Below are 15,701 nucleotides of genomic sequence, written 5' to 3'. Positions count from 1 at the left end.
CCAATAAACTTGTCTACAGTGATTAACTATTTCGCAATCTTTTTCACGAATCGAGTGATCATGAGTCATTTTCCATCTCGTCAATTACTTTGGAAAATAATACTGAGAATCCATTAGTACGGTGTTACTTAAATATTTCCTTTAAAATCAACATGGTGGTACTGAATGAGCCCGCGGCTTCTCAGTACACGCGGTTTTTGGTAAGGTGCACGCGCGATGGAGCTTTAAAGTCACATGCATTATGATGTCATTCCAGTAAGTTCGACTTCCCCGCTAATAAAAAAAATCTTCACAGGGCACCGTTTTGTTTAAAGAATAAAAAGCAAGAATGGAGAGGCAAAATACAAGGATATCAAGGTAAATGATTTTCAGATGTTCAAATTAGTTTCTTTCTCAGCGTTTGTCATTTCTCCCTTCTTCTAAAGTTCCTAAACGAATAAACTAAAAGACACTGTGAACCGTTATAGGGATAAAAGAAGATCCATGGATGTTGATTTATCAAAAAAGTCATCGAGAGATAACAAAAACCATGATAGGTATCCCGAGGCTTTCAGAGAAGCTGTTCGTAGCACCTCACTCCGGCAGCTTCAAAATAAAGGCGGTCAGCAACTTTCAGGTAGAGATGTTTTGCGGTATTAAAACAAAGAAGGATAAATTCAAATGACTACTTATTATGAGTAATAGTGATTACAACATAATTTTATGCTTTGAGGGGCGGCCTAGCCAACAGCGTCGAGTTTCAGCTATTTCGGTCGTTCTGCAATGTTTGCTTCGTGTAGGATTTCAGTGGATCCAAAAATCTTCTACCAGGTCATTGCACTGAGTACGAGTAAATTATTTGATTGATCATTTTTGCCTGATTAGATTCGAATAGACATGAAAGAGGAAACGGATTTCACACTTTATTACATTCATTTTGAAATCACTGGTGGTCCCTGTAATCTGATTGGCTCTAATTGATGCGATTTATTCACGAATCGCACCATATTTTGCTCTAAATCCCATCATTTTATGCTTGACTGAGTTTTTGATACATGACGTCAAAGTCTTTCTGTTTTGCATACAAAATAAGATGTAAAAGCATTTCCGGTTCCGCTTCTTATTTGACAATCGGCTCAGTACTGAATCAGTAAAATATTTGAATTGACCAAGTCCTGTATTTGGGCGATTTCAAAATGGATCTAATAAAGTGGTAATTGAACCTCGTGTAGTGCAATTTTGGTCTGAAATCATACTTGTGATTTCAAATCGAACTCGCGCTGCGCGCTCATTCGATTTTGAAATCACGCGCATGATTTTAGCCCAAATTGCACTCCACTCAGTTCACTGAATTACCTTTATTAAATGAACTTTTAAGTTATAAAATTACTCGTGCAAGGGTATGTTTGTGTCCTCTTTTCACGTTGATTCTTTGATTCCTGATTCATTTCTCTCCCATAAAACACTCATTAAGCGATGGATTGGTGTCATGTCACACCATCTTTTTTAACTTCCATCAGTTTCGTATTTTCAATACAGATTATTATGCAGCTCACATTGGAGGTGGCCAATCAGAATTTCCCTTAGCTGCAACGTCGAGTTCTCTTCGTGCAGACTCTGGGTTCAACATCAGCTACCCTGCTGCTGGTGAAATGAGATTGAAAGCGCTGCGAAAGGGAGAGTTAAAACGACAAAAATATGAATGTATGGATCAATTGAAAGCTATTATGGAAAGAGTGCGACTGATTTTGGACGATTTTAACACCGCTCAGGCCGAGTTGGAAGTTCCAGAAAGTCCCGATCTGGAATACGAAGCAGAAGAGGAAGAGAAAAGGCAGCGAGAGGAGAAATTAAAAAGAAGAAGAAGGAGGGAACAAAGAAAAATGAAGGAACGGGAGAAAAATGCTGAAGAGAAGTCGGCCAATTCAGACAAAGAAGCGGACAGTTCCAGTGACGAGGAAAATGAAGACAGCGGTAAAGATGAAGACAATGACGAAGACCAATGGGATGAGGAAGAGGATAGACAGGAGGAGAACGGAAACATGCCAGGACGGATCCTACGTAAGGTCTCTCAAAGGACGTTAGTAAAGGTGTGCATTGTTACTCGTTTTTATAGTAATCTTCACTACCCAATTCACGTACCAGGCTCAACAGAGAGGCTCAAAGTATAGAGCCAATCAAGATGTACGGTCTCTGGAGGTACTTCCAACAGTCACACCATGCTATCTTTGTAATTCTCTCTCATAACGTAGTGAGTCGGGGTCACCTGGAAAAGCTAATTATATTTCATTCTGATGAACACACGTGTGGAAAAGAAGACCCAACTAATCAGTGATCTGTTGGAAAACTCACTTTTAAGTTTAGAGGTTCATATTGTATCATATTTGCTTATTTTATTTTTAGCTGTTGTATTTTAGTGCACAGGTTTGGTGGATATTTCGAATGAGTGCGTTCGGAAGAACAAGGATTTTCCTACTTGACTTACATGCAAAGTGTCTGCTTGATCGAGTGTGGCAAATTTTTGCAGGTTCTATTTTGCCGGCTTTTTTCTGGGGGTATTTTTGTGGATCGAGGAAAATCCACAAAATTCTCAAATTACTCGGTTTTTTCTTACTGGGATCTTTGCGGATCGAAAAGTATCCACAAAATTCTCAGACATCAAATGCTCCAAAATATTTGTGCCGCACGGTAATATTTTGACCTACACTTACCTAATAAGCTGGCCTCTTCGCAAATCAACAGCAATCAAAGCGCCGCAGAGTTTACAAGCTTATTAAGTCTTACCTGGAACTTTGTATCGAAAGAGAAGATATTTTGCGGCAGATGCAGTCATGGATCGAGTCCACAGTTGACGAGGAGCTGCTTAAACCAGCTCAAATCTTCATGTTCAGCCCTGATCTTCTATTGGATGACCTGCCTCTCAGTCTGACGTCAGAAATGCAAGCACTCGGTACCACCTTAGAGCGACTGAAGGGTATAGCTGACTCATTAGGAATTGGGATGGGTTCGATTGAAGATGAAGGTGAATCGGACTCCAGCACACCACCGGTCAAAGGTCAAAAAGGGCCTCGCATGCTGAAAACAATTTATAATGGTATTTACTTTACAAAGCTTATTTGGTTCATTTGAAAATCTAACAGCTTTTTTTTATCAATTCCACTTGAACAGTTGACACCTTGGTTTTAAATGAGTTTTGGAGGCAGTTTGGATTTCTGGAAATTAGAACGTGTTGGTAGTAAATCCTAACTTCAGTCGGTAGAGAAAAGAAATCTCATTTCATTTGTTTGGAGGGCGGAACAAGAAAAAACTCTGAGCGCCCGATCAGTGCAAAACTATAGCCCACTCCCCCCTCTCCTTTTCATACAAATGGCGTGCGCAACCTTCCCAGGGAGAACTTATGCATGGGGGTCAAGGATCCCCTGAGGCTAATTAATTGAGTCTTATTTGATAGAAACACTTTTATTTTAATTTTCTTCCCCATTTGTGATCGAACAAAAGTAAACAAGAAAAGCAGCTTTGTACTGAATTGAAGTTGATACTGTTGCATTAGTTGCGTAATCAAATTTGCTATTAATGTATGTTTCAGTTGAGGAACTGGAAATTGCAGATAACTTGATCCAGGCCCAAGGGGATGTGGATCAAATTCTTCAGCAAGCAGTTAAAACTATTCCTTTTCGAAGGGTTCGCCTGTGTGTAGAAAAAGCCAGAAAACAATTCTTATTGATGACGAAAATGATGAGAAGGAGAAATGAAACCATTTGTAAGGTGAAGTTTTAAGCTTGAATTTATGTTACTTCTCGTTTCTTTACAGAGGACCCTGTTACAGTTGCAATTTTTCTTGCAAGTATACGCAGTAATGTGCCGATTTCATGGCGTGGACTAAAAAGCACTAATGGCCAATCGTGACTTAGCATGTTGCAAGCGTTTATCGGCTACCATGGCAAGTTGAAACTGCACTCTCAGGCGTAATTAGCTGGAACGCTTCTCCAGAAAACCGTCTGTAGTATTCTTTGGCCCCTCTCCCCCTTCCAACTGAAGACGTTGTTGATTACCATGTTTCTATTCAGTCTTGCCGACCAACATTGAGAGGGGCATGGGAAGCAGAAGATTCCCAACAAATGTGTCTGGGAGTGTTGTTAAACTAGTTATCGACGGTAACACCCGTAAGTGTAAAAGGTCAGCAAAAAATAATTTTTTAAAACGAAATCGTACTTGTATCTACTGCTCTCTTGATTGCTGAATAATCACACAGACCTCAGTATGTCCTTTAAAGCAATTACAGGGAATTTATATCTGATATTTAAAAGTGTTATATTTGTAATTTCCTGAAAAACAACGACTTTAACAAGCTAACGCAATGGTCTTTTACTTTCTAATTTTTCAATTTATGGTTTGGCTTTAGATGGACGAAAAAATTATCGATCTTGAGTGCCAAGTGGTAAAAACCAAGAAAAACAACGAAGAACTTAGGAAGAACAATAATAAAGCCAAATTAAAAGCTGAAAAACTTCAATACCAGAATCAAGATCTGCAAGACCACGTGGTAAGTACTTCACATAAATAGTGAGATGTTTTAGAAGCACTGCAGATGGCCCTGGACCAATCCTTTTTTTATTTACCACCACAAAAATATATGGGGTCCGATGGGGAATGCGGGCTGTGGGATGAAGAACACGGGTATCTAAGATTCCACTTATTTGATATCTCTTCTTTGGGAACAAGATAGACTGTAATGATGATTTTCGATTTATTCCAACAGAAAGAACAACAGAAGATGATCAGCGACCTCAACGAACAGTTAGATGCTTACAAGAAAAAAGAATCGTATGGTTTATATAACAGCAGCAGAGAGTCCATGGCGAGTTCTAAGGAAAGCATGGAAAGGGTTTCAATCGTCAGTCTTGTGGATAAACCATCACAACAGCTTGCTCCAACAGGAGAAAAAGTTTCCCTACAGACCCCTAAATCATCTAAGTCCCAAATTGTTCCAGGTGATGCACAGACCAGCGAAGAAAGCCAGAAAGAAATATCTCAGCTAAGAGAGAGGTTGGAAAGAATACAGGACGAGTTAAAAGTCGAAAAAGATAAGTTTGCAGCTTTCGAAAACGAATTCGCAACCCTACAATCAGAAAAAGTGGCAGTTGAGCAAGAACGGAGTCAATTTGAGATAAAACTGGAAGATATTCAACGGGGACATGAACGGGCTGTGGAAGAGTTCAATGAAAAATTGGAAGACTTGGAAAAGGAGAACAAAAGGTAATCATGAAAATCAAAGCCACCTTCCCAGTAATGAACACGACTTGAGAAGTAGTAAAAATAAGGACTGAAAAAGATTCAGGCCTACACGGGAAAATGAAAGAATAAGTCCTTTCCTTCTCACTCTTACCGATACTGAACCTAAAACTAAAACTAAAACCGTTAAACTTAATGAGCTCAGCGCCACACGAAATTGTTTATGTATGTTTAATCCTTTGACTGCCATGGGTGATTAAGATCGAATTTCTCCTCGCTATGTCCATAAATTATTAAGCCGACAATGAGTAATGAGAATAAAGAATAGTACCAATAACCGGATTATTCTCCAAACTAACATTATACGAATTGTATGGCAGACAGTAAGGACGGTTTATTTACTAATGGAATCTTAAAAGTAAAAGGGTTACTGAAGGATTCAGTGAAGTTCATCATAATCCACGGTCACTCTCTATCCAGTGGCATCGAAATGTAAAAGAATCTGGAAAGAGGCGGGTGTCAAAGCCCTCTATCTTTGAGTTTTCGAGGTTTATCGACTGAAATGTGTATGTCTCAGAATGCTTCTCGCCTTGTATTTGTTACTGTTACTATTTGATATACATGTCACATGTAAACATGTAGATAAAGTTATCCCTTGTCAACTAAACAGGATGACAAGCGAGATAGAATGCAACGGAGAAATGATCAAATACCAGGAAGAAAGACTCAGTCAGTTTATGGAAGAAATTCCATGCCTCGAGGAACGAATGATGTCTTCTCCTTCTACTACTGCGACAAAGAGTGTCGCAAACATGGCGGGAACAACCCGAAGTGAACGCGGGAAAACCTCACTGCAACTGGGTCTGGAGTCACAAACAGCGCCGCAAATGCTTGCTAAAGTAAAACAACAATACGAGGCTGAACTACACAGTCTGAAAGATCACCAGGCTAAAGAAAATCAACGACATCAAGCTGAATTGAGACGCGTGGAACAAGAACACAATAAAGACCTACAAAACATTCACAAGGAATGCTTACAGTTACTGCGGGCTCTCAATAGATTCAAAGATTGTGTGGCGTCGCTACTGGACAGAGAGAGTAAGTTCAACGCCGTCTTTATAAGTCTTTACAGTTACAGAAATAGTATTTCTTCTTTGTGCTTATAGCATAAAACTCACACCTGCATATGTGCAGAGCTATCGATATTTTAAAATAATTCGTTTTTATCTACGGATCAAAAACTTGATACAATGGAGATTGTAACAGGCCACTCAAAAACTTAGTCCTAAGCTGGGGTGTGTATCCGCCCCAAGTTAGTGAAAGGAAAAATTTGAATATCAAATGATGAGTAAAGGCAAAACAATCTTAAGAAGACAACCGGATTTGTGAAAGAGTCGCATTTTGAGGGTTTTTGTCTGCAAATTGGTATTATGGTACTGCGTTACCCTTTTTTTTTTGGTCGAATACAAACAAACCAACAAACAAATAATTGAACACATAAATAATATTTGAATAAAACAGTTAGAACTTGACGCAAATACAGGTGTCAGAATTGCTGGAATTGGAAAGGTGATGGTTCACGTAAAACTATTTTCTTCCCACGAAAATCGGTCATTGTTATGGTTCTGTACCCCTTTGATTTCCATGGAGAAAAAACAACTAATATGGTAGAGCTATTTCACTGAGTAAAACTAATTCTGCCTTTCTTTAAAGCATGGATCATGGACCTCAAAGAAGGCAGTTGAAAGACACCATACCTCTTGATTTACCGCTCGGCTACTTAACAACTAGAGCGTGTTTGAAAAGCAACTTGACATCTGTAAATGGTTTCTGTTTTACTTAAAATAGGATCTCCTGCTTTATCTTATTTTCACGTGATTTTATTTTGTTTCTTAGATATGAGTGAAGAGGCGCATAATATTCGTAATCTTGCGCCACTTCCGCTGGACGAGAATTTCGGGGACACACGGCAGATGTTAGCGCGCGTGGCTATCTTGTTCGGTGAGATGCTGATTTCAGTGGAATTACAACTTACCAGAGGACTCATGAGCAAGCGATTGGCATCAAAGGTAACAGTTGAGAATTGGGAAATTGTCCTCTATCGTGGGGAAATAAGCAATAACCGCTGAAAACATATACAATGCTATCTGTGAGTACCAGTGCCTTGACAGCTTCGGTCTCATCTCCGACAAGAGAGAACCTCCGTACAAATCTACTCCTTATTAAACCGCGCATACGCAAATATCATAATACCGTTACCTCACTTTTTATCCCACAGAGTGATTTGACGGGAGCATTTTCCAGCAATGGAGTCCGAATTTCAAACTTTTGCGTCCATGCCATCGTACCCCACATTTTCACTATGATATATTTCTCATCATTTAAATTTAAATAAACAGGATTTGTTAGGCAACCCAGCTCTCACTCATGTGGCTGGAGATCTTAGTACAAAACCATACGGTCGGTGGTATAAGTATCTGTCATATGCATTTTATGAAGCACACGTCTTTTCTGTATGTAGACAGCAGTGAATAGCTGCACGTTGGAGGTGTTCTTCTCTTCCCGGAGTATAACGCCTGTAAGCGAGGCTTTATTAAAACTGTTAACTTTAAAACTTTCAATGATTATGCCCAGGAGAAATATGATCTGTAGACTCTTACAACTTAGTCGGGGACAAGAACTACCTTATTATTCAGTCTCAGTAATTTTCTTTGTCTTAAAGGATCCAAATATGGGTAGAATGGATCAGTCGACAGAGAGGAGGATGTTGAAGGATGATGAATCGATGGCACAGAGGGCAACACCCGGACAGCTACGTATTGATGGCAAACAAGTAGAACTTCATGTATGGAAACTCTTAGAGGTAAATTTGAAGAATTGAAAATTCAACTTACCGATTTTTTTTTTATGAATATATTTCTTTGTGTTTTCAAGAACAGCCTTTCTCCCAACATTATCCTGAAATCTGAAAGCGACCTGTATTACTGAGTTGTAGGTTGGTTTATCAGTACTGACTTCTTATATTCTAGACCACACTCGGGCCTTTACTTCCTGCATCACGTCATTGTAGTCTTGCGCTAGAAATTTCTGGCTCTGTTTTCAGTGTCTTTTGTTGGTCTCTGGGAGCTTTTGAAAGGGCAGTTAGTATACCCAACTTAAAATTGATTTTCTTTGTGATAAATATTAGGAAGGAAACCGACAAGAAGTTCTAGAAGTCATCAAAGCATTACAAACCAAGGTTTCAGAGGTAGAACAAACAGTTGAAAGAGTTAAAAAAGTCGACGAGGAGAAGATAAAGAAGAAAGAATCAGAGTTGAAGAGAGTTTTGAGAAGGGAATTAGAAACCAGAAAAAACGTAGACGAACAAAAGAGTATTATAAAGAGCTTGGCTGCTATTTGGAAAAGTCGTAGAATCGGACAGAAGTACATTCGCCGCGAGGATCAGCAAAGAAATCTAGAACTGCTTCAGGAGGCGATGAAAGAAGATCAACTTTCAAAAGAATTATATGAGGTAATATCATTAATGTGCAACTGACAATTTTATATTCAATAAAAATGCTCCTTTAAAGATTGATTTAAGTGTGAGAGCGTTCAGCTTACACCCACTTTCAATAGTAAGCTGTTGGAAAAATGTTTGAAGAATAAAAAATACAGTAGCCTCCATTAGGCTCGAAAATGTACAGGGACGTTTGTCCTTGGACTTTCAGTTTTCTGTTCCTAAAGGCCCACAGTTTCCTCGATCTCTCATCTTGGAAACCATTCGCTTCTCGCAACAGACAACGACCGTAGACAAACATCCTTCTTTATTTTCGTCCCAAATAGAAGTTATTGTGAAGGAACTTGGGTCAAATTCACTTGCCTTGACTTGTTGCTCCATTAAGAGTGTTTCTGTCGTTTAATTTGCTATGCCTTTCTCTCTTTGTGTCTCCCACATGTTGTTCAGTACACAACAAAACTGATCAAGAAAGCCATGGACTACCCTCGCAAACGTTTCATTGAGCTAGTTAAGAGGTACGTGAATTACCGACGGGTCCAAGAAATAGAAGAAAACCTGCAAAAAATGGGGGCGGAATCGAACATTAATGAAAGAGTACTATTGGCTATGAAGAAAGCAGAGGGGAGAATGATTAGAGTAAGTTACCTTGTTCCAGATACCCATGCTCGCAGTTTTAATGACGATAGAGAAACTATTTTTCGCGTATGTGTTATTATGACCGAAAGCGTTTGGTAATACTTTGAGGGGTTTCAATAAAAGTCGGTTACAGGTGGTCTACAGCCGCCTATAACACGTCTTGTTGTCGTCTGTTGAGCTTACGAGCAGGCTCTTGTTTGGGTTTCACCTTACGATTATGCAGCACAAGTTTTTCATTACTCTCTCCCCGAATACCTCCTCCACGAACTAGAACGTATTCAGGAAAGATTCATGAGAATCATTTGTCCTGGTATGCAATACGAACAGGCCTTAGCTATTATGAATCTTCCAATTGTGAAAGACCACCATGAAAATATGTGTACAGCAACATTTCGCAATATACTGAACGATCCTCAGCACAAATTAAGTAAACTTTTACCACCCCGTTATGTAACCTCTCATAGGTTAAGGCACGAGTGTACCTTTGCTTTGCCACTTTGCAAGACAAATAGACTTAAAACAGCTTCTTTATTGCTTCGGCCAGAATAGTCAACAGCCACAAATGATGTACAAGTTCCCCCTTATGATGAACTATGTATTTTTCAATAATAAGATGTATGCATGTCTATGGTAATGTTTATTTTAGATCTGTGAGTACGCAATTCAGTTCATGCTGCGAAGTATTTACCAATAAAATATCTATCTATTTACAGTCCCGTTACCGGGCACAGTCCCCTATAACACCTCTTACCGCCGTTTCTTGAGCCTAGGAGCAGGCTCTCTTGTTTGGGTTTCGCCTCACGGTCCAGTTAGCGGGCAAAGTCGTCAGCCGCATATGGTAAAAGCTATTGTAACCCCTTACTTTGAAATTACGCCCAACATTCCGAACATTCCGATGATAAGCATTCGTCCTTCCTTGAAAGGAAGAGTCCTTTCTGGTGAAGAGCGTGACGTGGGTTTATGTCGGCAGCGGCTAACTGTCGAGCCTAACATTGCCTCTCCACCCTCCCCTCCCCAAACAGAAAAGAAGAGAGGGCAGTCCACAGACGTAGGGATCTTTACTAATAATCGTCAGGCGCGTAGAGTGAGGCTCATTTTCAAGGGACTCTTGTAAGCTCGTCACAGACTTATAAATGGCCTCGTTTCTATGTTTTATCTCATGTAGCAAAAGGAAACATGGCAGCAGAAAAAGGAAGAGTTCATCAAAGCTCGCGCAGCCGTTTTGGAAAAACTGCATCAAGTGTAAGTATTCCCCATTGTCAAAACGACACTTTACGCATGAGATCAAATATATCCTAACTGATAAACGCTTAGTTGACCTTGATTGGTCTCATTGCTTCTTATTTGACTGGATTACTCATCTTTAATCTGGTGTTGGGAATAATTTTCGCAAATCATACTAGTTTCCAGTTTAGTGCGAAGTGTCCTTCATTCAAGTCTGAAATTACAAAAAATTCAGTCCTTAAACAATTTGATTATAAAAAAATATAGGAATTGAACACATTGATCCACAGCCTTTCTTCACCATAACCTGTTTCTGGTAAGCATTGCAAATTCTGGCTAAATGTGTGATGAGTCTTTCTCGATGGGCAATGGTCAACGCACTCTTTGGTGGTCGAGCATTCGTAATTTGCCTTCCGTGGGGCTAAAAGTTATAATTTTTTACCCAAATTTATCAGAGACACAGATAGCCTAAGTGGTTTTAAAAAGAAAATTTTTAAGAATATTCTTAATTCGTAACATGTGACTTTAGTATTGAAATATAAGCTAATTTTTTTTTTTTTTTTTTTTTTTTTTTAATATCATGTTATCTTATTATGACGTTTTTACGACTTAATATCTTATATTCATGTATGGCGGAAGAGCCCCCAGGGGGGAGCTATGCAATAAAGTATGTATGTATGTATGTAATTTAAACATCACTAGAAATTTAGCCATTACTCTAACTAATCTTTATCTAAAAAAAAATCCTTATGCTCTCTCTGAAGAAGGTCGTTTGCAAAGATCTTGACCATTTCTTTTGCGAATAAGGAGGTTGCATATTAGTCACACACTCTTTCTCTAGAATTTCTCTTAGTCTCCCTTTGAAAAGCCGTCATTGAGCGGGGGACTGGGGTATGCTGAGGATGTTCTTCACAATTCTTTTCTTTTCTACAGTCTCACTCAAGTTTATGATGAAAGTGGCATACTTCTTATCAAGCCAAAGGACTTGGTTCCGCGACTGGAAGAAATTAAAGAGGACGTAAAAGAAATTAGCGAAGAAGATATCTTAGCTGCTGCAAATATTCCCAAGCTGCGCGCAAAACTTCGTAAAGCAGAGCTACAGGCTCAAGAGGCTGCAGAGAAGGAGGCACCCTTGTCTGATGTAGAGGGTACGTGTGCCACACGTGAGAGAGGACAGAAAGCTTCATGGAAGGTTGGAGAGGTTTGTACTTGGATATAAGTCGCATTGTTAAGAAGCATTTGTAGGAGTAAGACAAGGAGTGGGGTCAGGGATGCGAGAATGCTGCAGCCCCTAAGGAATGGAAACTAGGAAAGTTTCTGGGTAAAATGCTAACGATATATGCGTAAACACTCCAAAATACTACGGTTGGCTTGATGGCCTAAACTTGCCAATTAAATCTCTAGTAAGTCAGTTATTCCATCTGTGATTAGAGCGAAGACAAGTAGTCTCTTCATGGATTTGGCGTCGTGAGAAAAGTATTATTTTTATCTGCTGTTCTTCTGAGGTAAACGGCGTTGGCGCACCGAAACACAGCTAAAAACAGCACTAAAACACAATCGAAGCTCTTTTACTTTGTAAAGCTCGAGGTAATTAAATTCTGACACGCAACGAGAGAACCAAATCTGTTTTAGAAGAGCTACATCTCGATTGAAAATGTACCATAGAATTTAATTTCATTCATTTATTATTTTTAAGTACTTTGTACAAATCCTTAAATATATGAATAATAAATAAATGATAAATAAATAAAATTTCCCAGTTACAAAAGCTATGACACCAGAATCGAGGCAAACGAAGCCCAAGACTTTTGGAGTTTTTTTTTTTTACGCTCTCTTGGAAGAGAACCGTCCTTAATGTTTTTTTTTTTATGAAGTTTTCTTGGGAAGTATTCTTTCAGAACGCCCATCCTGTGTGTTAGCTCTCTAGTAATTCATTGAAGACTTGAAGCGATCCCTGCAAGTCCTTTTCAGGCACGTAGCGTCCTATACGCACAAACGCACGTGCGTACGTGAAGTGACTGGAAAATTTTGAAAACAATGTTGTGTTTGCGCCAAGTTTGTCCAAAGTAAGGGAAGACGCTTTGTTCTTTGCTTGTATTCACACGACCATTTCAAACAAGAAGTAAAGAACGCAGTAGTTTTCGCTCAGTTTACTTAGGTTTCTAGATCATATATACTTGTGCGTACTTGAAAAAATTACCACGTTACGCGCCTGCTTTTTACCTTAACCACGAACCTTTAGGGACATCGAGCACTGCCTCGTGCCGCTCTTTTAACGCCTCAAGTATTTATGGGCGCTCTTTTCGAACAGAGTCCGGCCTCTGCAATATCTCCTAGGTGTGTATACTATAAAGATATCGTATATGAGAACGATCCTTCGCAGTAAAGCACTATTTGAGCAATAGTGAAATATCTCATATACGTCTCATAACCGCAGTTCACACATATGTTTCATATGTTTGTTGTTGTTTGATTTATCATCTACGGGTTTATATCGAATTAATTTGATGGCCTGCTCCCAGTTGGCTTGTTAGCTCAATTGGTAGAGCGCTGCACTAGTATCGCAGAGGTCAGTGGTTCGAATCCCGTACAGGCCTGAAATTTTTTTCAGGTCTGATTTTCACTATTGCTCAAATAGTGCTTTACTGCGAAGGATCGTTCTCATATACGTCTCATAACCGCAGTTCACACATATGTTTCATATGTTTGTTGTTATAAAGATATCGTGGGTAACTTGTTCTGATTCCTTGGATGTGTTTAGACCATGAGTTCAGCTCGTTCTTATTCGGGCACTGTGTGGTTTTTTTTGTAGGGGGATAAGAAATATGAAGGTATCTCTATTTAGCCTTGCATTACAGCCTGTTAGAACTATTTTTGCAATAACCAGAGCAGCAGTTATTAATGAACTGCTCCTTATGGTCTCTTCCATTTGATTGGCGTACAGCCACGTGGCTGAATTATCTTTAACAAATGGTAAATACCACAGCGTACACTATTGAGTTATGGATGCACGCGGAAGGTTACTAAGCACGAAAGAAGCGTAAGAGTCGCGCGAGGCGATAGCCGAGAGCGACTCTAGCTTGTTGAGTGCTTAGCAAACCTCCCAAGTGCATCCATAACTCAATAGTGTATGCTGTGGTGTTTACCATTTGCTTTATAACATAACATTGATACATTGTAGCTAAAGAGTTCTCTTTTATTTAACAAATCTTACGTGACCAGAAAAAACAAGCGCGCGCGGAAAAATAGTCTTTGCATTTGCTCACGTCAGCAGCGTACACCCATGGGCAAATGGGGGACGCTAAATTGACCAATCAGAGCGCGCGCTTTACTATGGTTAGGTTATAATTCAAAATAGCGACATTCTATCGCGTTTGAAGACAGTTTTCGAACTGTAAGGCTATTTCTGGAATCTCCAAAAAGTAGTTGGAAAAACTTTTCATGAATCCTGTTTACTGTTTACTGCTTAGCTAAGGTAAGAATTACTGCGATATAAACTTGACGAGGAGACAGAGAAGCCAAGGGGTGTTGGACGATGGATTTTAATTTAATTCGTTTTCGGTCTCTTGGGGTATTTGCTATTTAAAGTTCCACGTTCGTGTTGCACTTTGTAAATGGTCTACGCTTTACCTCCCACCCACTGGAATTTAAACATTTTTGCTCTTACCTCCCAGTTAAGTTCTTGTTTGCTGGGGCTGACGAATTATCTGAGATGGAACTGTATGATTTCCTTTACTGAAAAACACGTTTGAATCGAAGCCAAAAGGAAGAGGAATCAGTCCTTCCCCTAAGTTGTGAGATGTTTGCACAACTTACCGTATTCCATTTTTTTATTTCTACGTTTGCTTCTAATTCCAGATCATGTCGTCGTTTCCTTCTGCTGTGGTCACCACACCAAGACTATTGGACATGGATATCAATCGCAGCCGTTATGCAGCCAAGGAGTAAGTTCGTCGTACATGATGAGCTTGTTGGGGTTACCTATAACACTTTATTACAAGTGATGTTATATAAGTCAAGTGATGTTATATAAGTCAAGTGATGTTATATAACGTCTATGATATGAAGAGATAACCAAATGCCATGCTCGTCACGATATCTAGACAAAATGACCTCATATTTTTTCTGCTACGGGCAACGGGTAGGCAATGTTTGATGATAAAATTTACAGATCGATGCATGTCATTTAAATATTTTCTTCCTTTGAAATGTTAAAACCAGGTCAATTTCTACTTCCTTCAATTGGGATGAATACATGATCCTGAAAAATACACGTCAAACAGGTTGGAAAATTTTTCGATAAGATTAGAAGTGGAGAGAATTAATTTGGATATATCAACAAAGTTGAAATGGTAAATTGGCCACCATAACGATTACAAAAGCTGACGTTTCGAGCGTTAGCCCTTCGTCGGAGCGAATAGAGAAATCGTGAGTTGTGTGTGCTTTTAAAGGCAGAAAATGGAGCTACGTTGTTGGTAGGAACATGGCAACGTTGAGAGTGGAGAGACTTTTTAAACAAAATCTTCCACTCTTGTTTTTTCAGAATTCTGTTCAATGTTAGCAAAGCTTCAGGAACGTCGAAATCGATCAGTCTTCCTCCAATGGGGTTTTTTCCTTTGCTCAATGGTTACTACAAACAGCCGAACATAGGAATCCTTAAAACGAAAAGCGAACCTCCTCAATTGCGAAAAAAGACCTTCCGACCTAGAGTAACATGTCTTCCGCCGATAGCTACACTCTATCCTGAGGACGACCAAGGACAGGATTCTTAGTTATTCAGAAACAACGTTTTAAAATTGCGTATTTAATTAAGTGAAAACATGTAAACATTTGAAATAAAATTTACTTTGGTCGTTGCAGACGTGCGTTGAATGAATGCCGTGTTTTAAAAGACGAGGGGATAACAGTCCTAGAAATATTTCTTAGGACACCTCTGACAAACGTTTGAAAATGACCCCAATTTTAAACCACGGCGAAATTTTCCTTGCTATTTCAAGTGTGTTCCAAGTTTTTTTTCCATCATTTGAAAATCTTTATTTCGGTGATCCTGAAAAATTATTGCGATTTCTGTCCGTCTAAACTTAACTAGTAAACTCAAGGATGTAGCCTCACTCTCTCTCGTGTGGTTTGACTT

General features: G+C 39.2%; 1 protein-coding gene across 1 annotated transcript; it reads left to right on the top strand.

Moving 5' to 3' along the window:
* Nucleotides 1–1,535: 1,535 nt before the first annotated feature.
* LOC111334403 (uncharacterized) lies at nt 1,536–15,426 on the top strand. The gene is made up of 14 exons (XM_088744361.1): nt 1,536–2,069; nt 2,722–3,073; nt 3,566–3,744; nt 4,382–4,522; nt 4,739–5,235; nt 5,882–6,309; nt 7,108–7,280; nt 7,934–8,074; nt 8,399–8,722; nt 9,155–9,343; nt 10,509–10,585; nt 11,501–11,768; nt 14,426–14,511; nt 15,111–15,426. Exons 1-14 carry the CDS (start codon nt 1,632–1,634, stop codon nt 15,337–15,339), a joined length of 3,522 nt encoding a protein of 1,173 aa, XP_088600487.1. The 5' UTR covers nt 1,536–1,631; the 3' UTR covers nt 15,340–15,426.
* The last annotated feature ends 275 nt before the right edge of the window (nt 15,427–15,701 follow it).

Source organism: Stylophora pistillata, chromosome 14 (assembly GCF_964205215.1).
Source record: "Stylophora pistillata chromosome 14, jaStyPist1.2, whole genome shotgun sequence".
Taxonomy (NCBI): Eukaryota; Metazoa; Cnidaria; class Anthozoa; order Scleractinia; family Pocilloporidae; genus Stylophora; species Stylophora pistillata.
The sequence above is the reverse complement of the archived record's forward strand: the minus strand, read 5'-3'. Positions and strand labels throughout refer to the sequence as shown.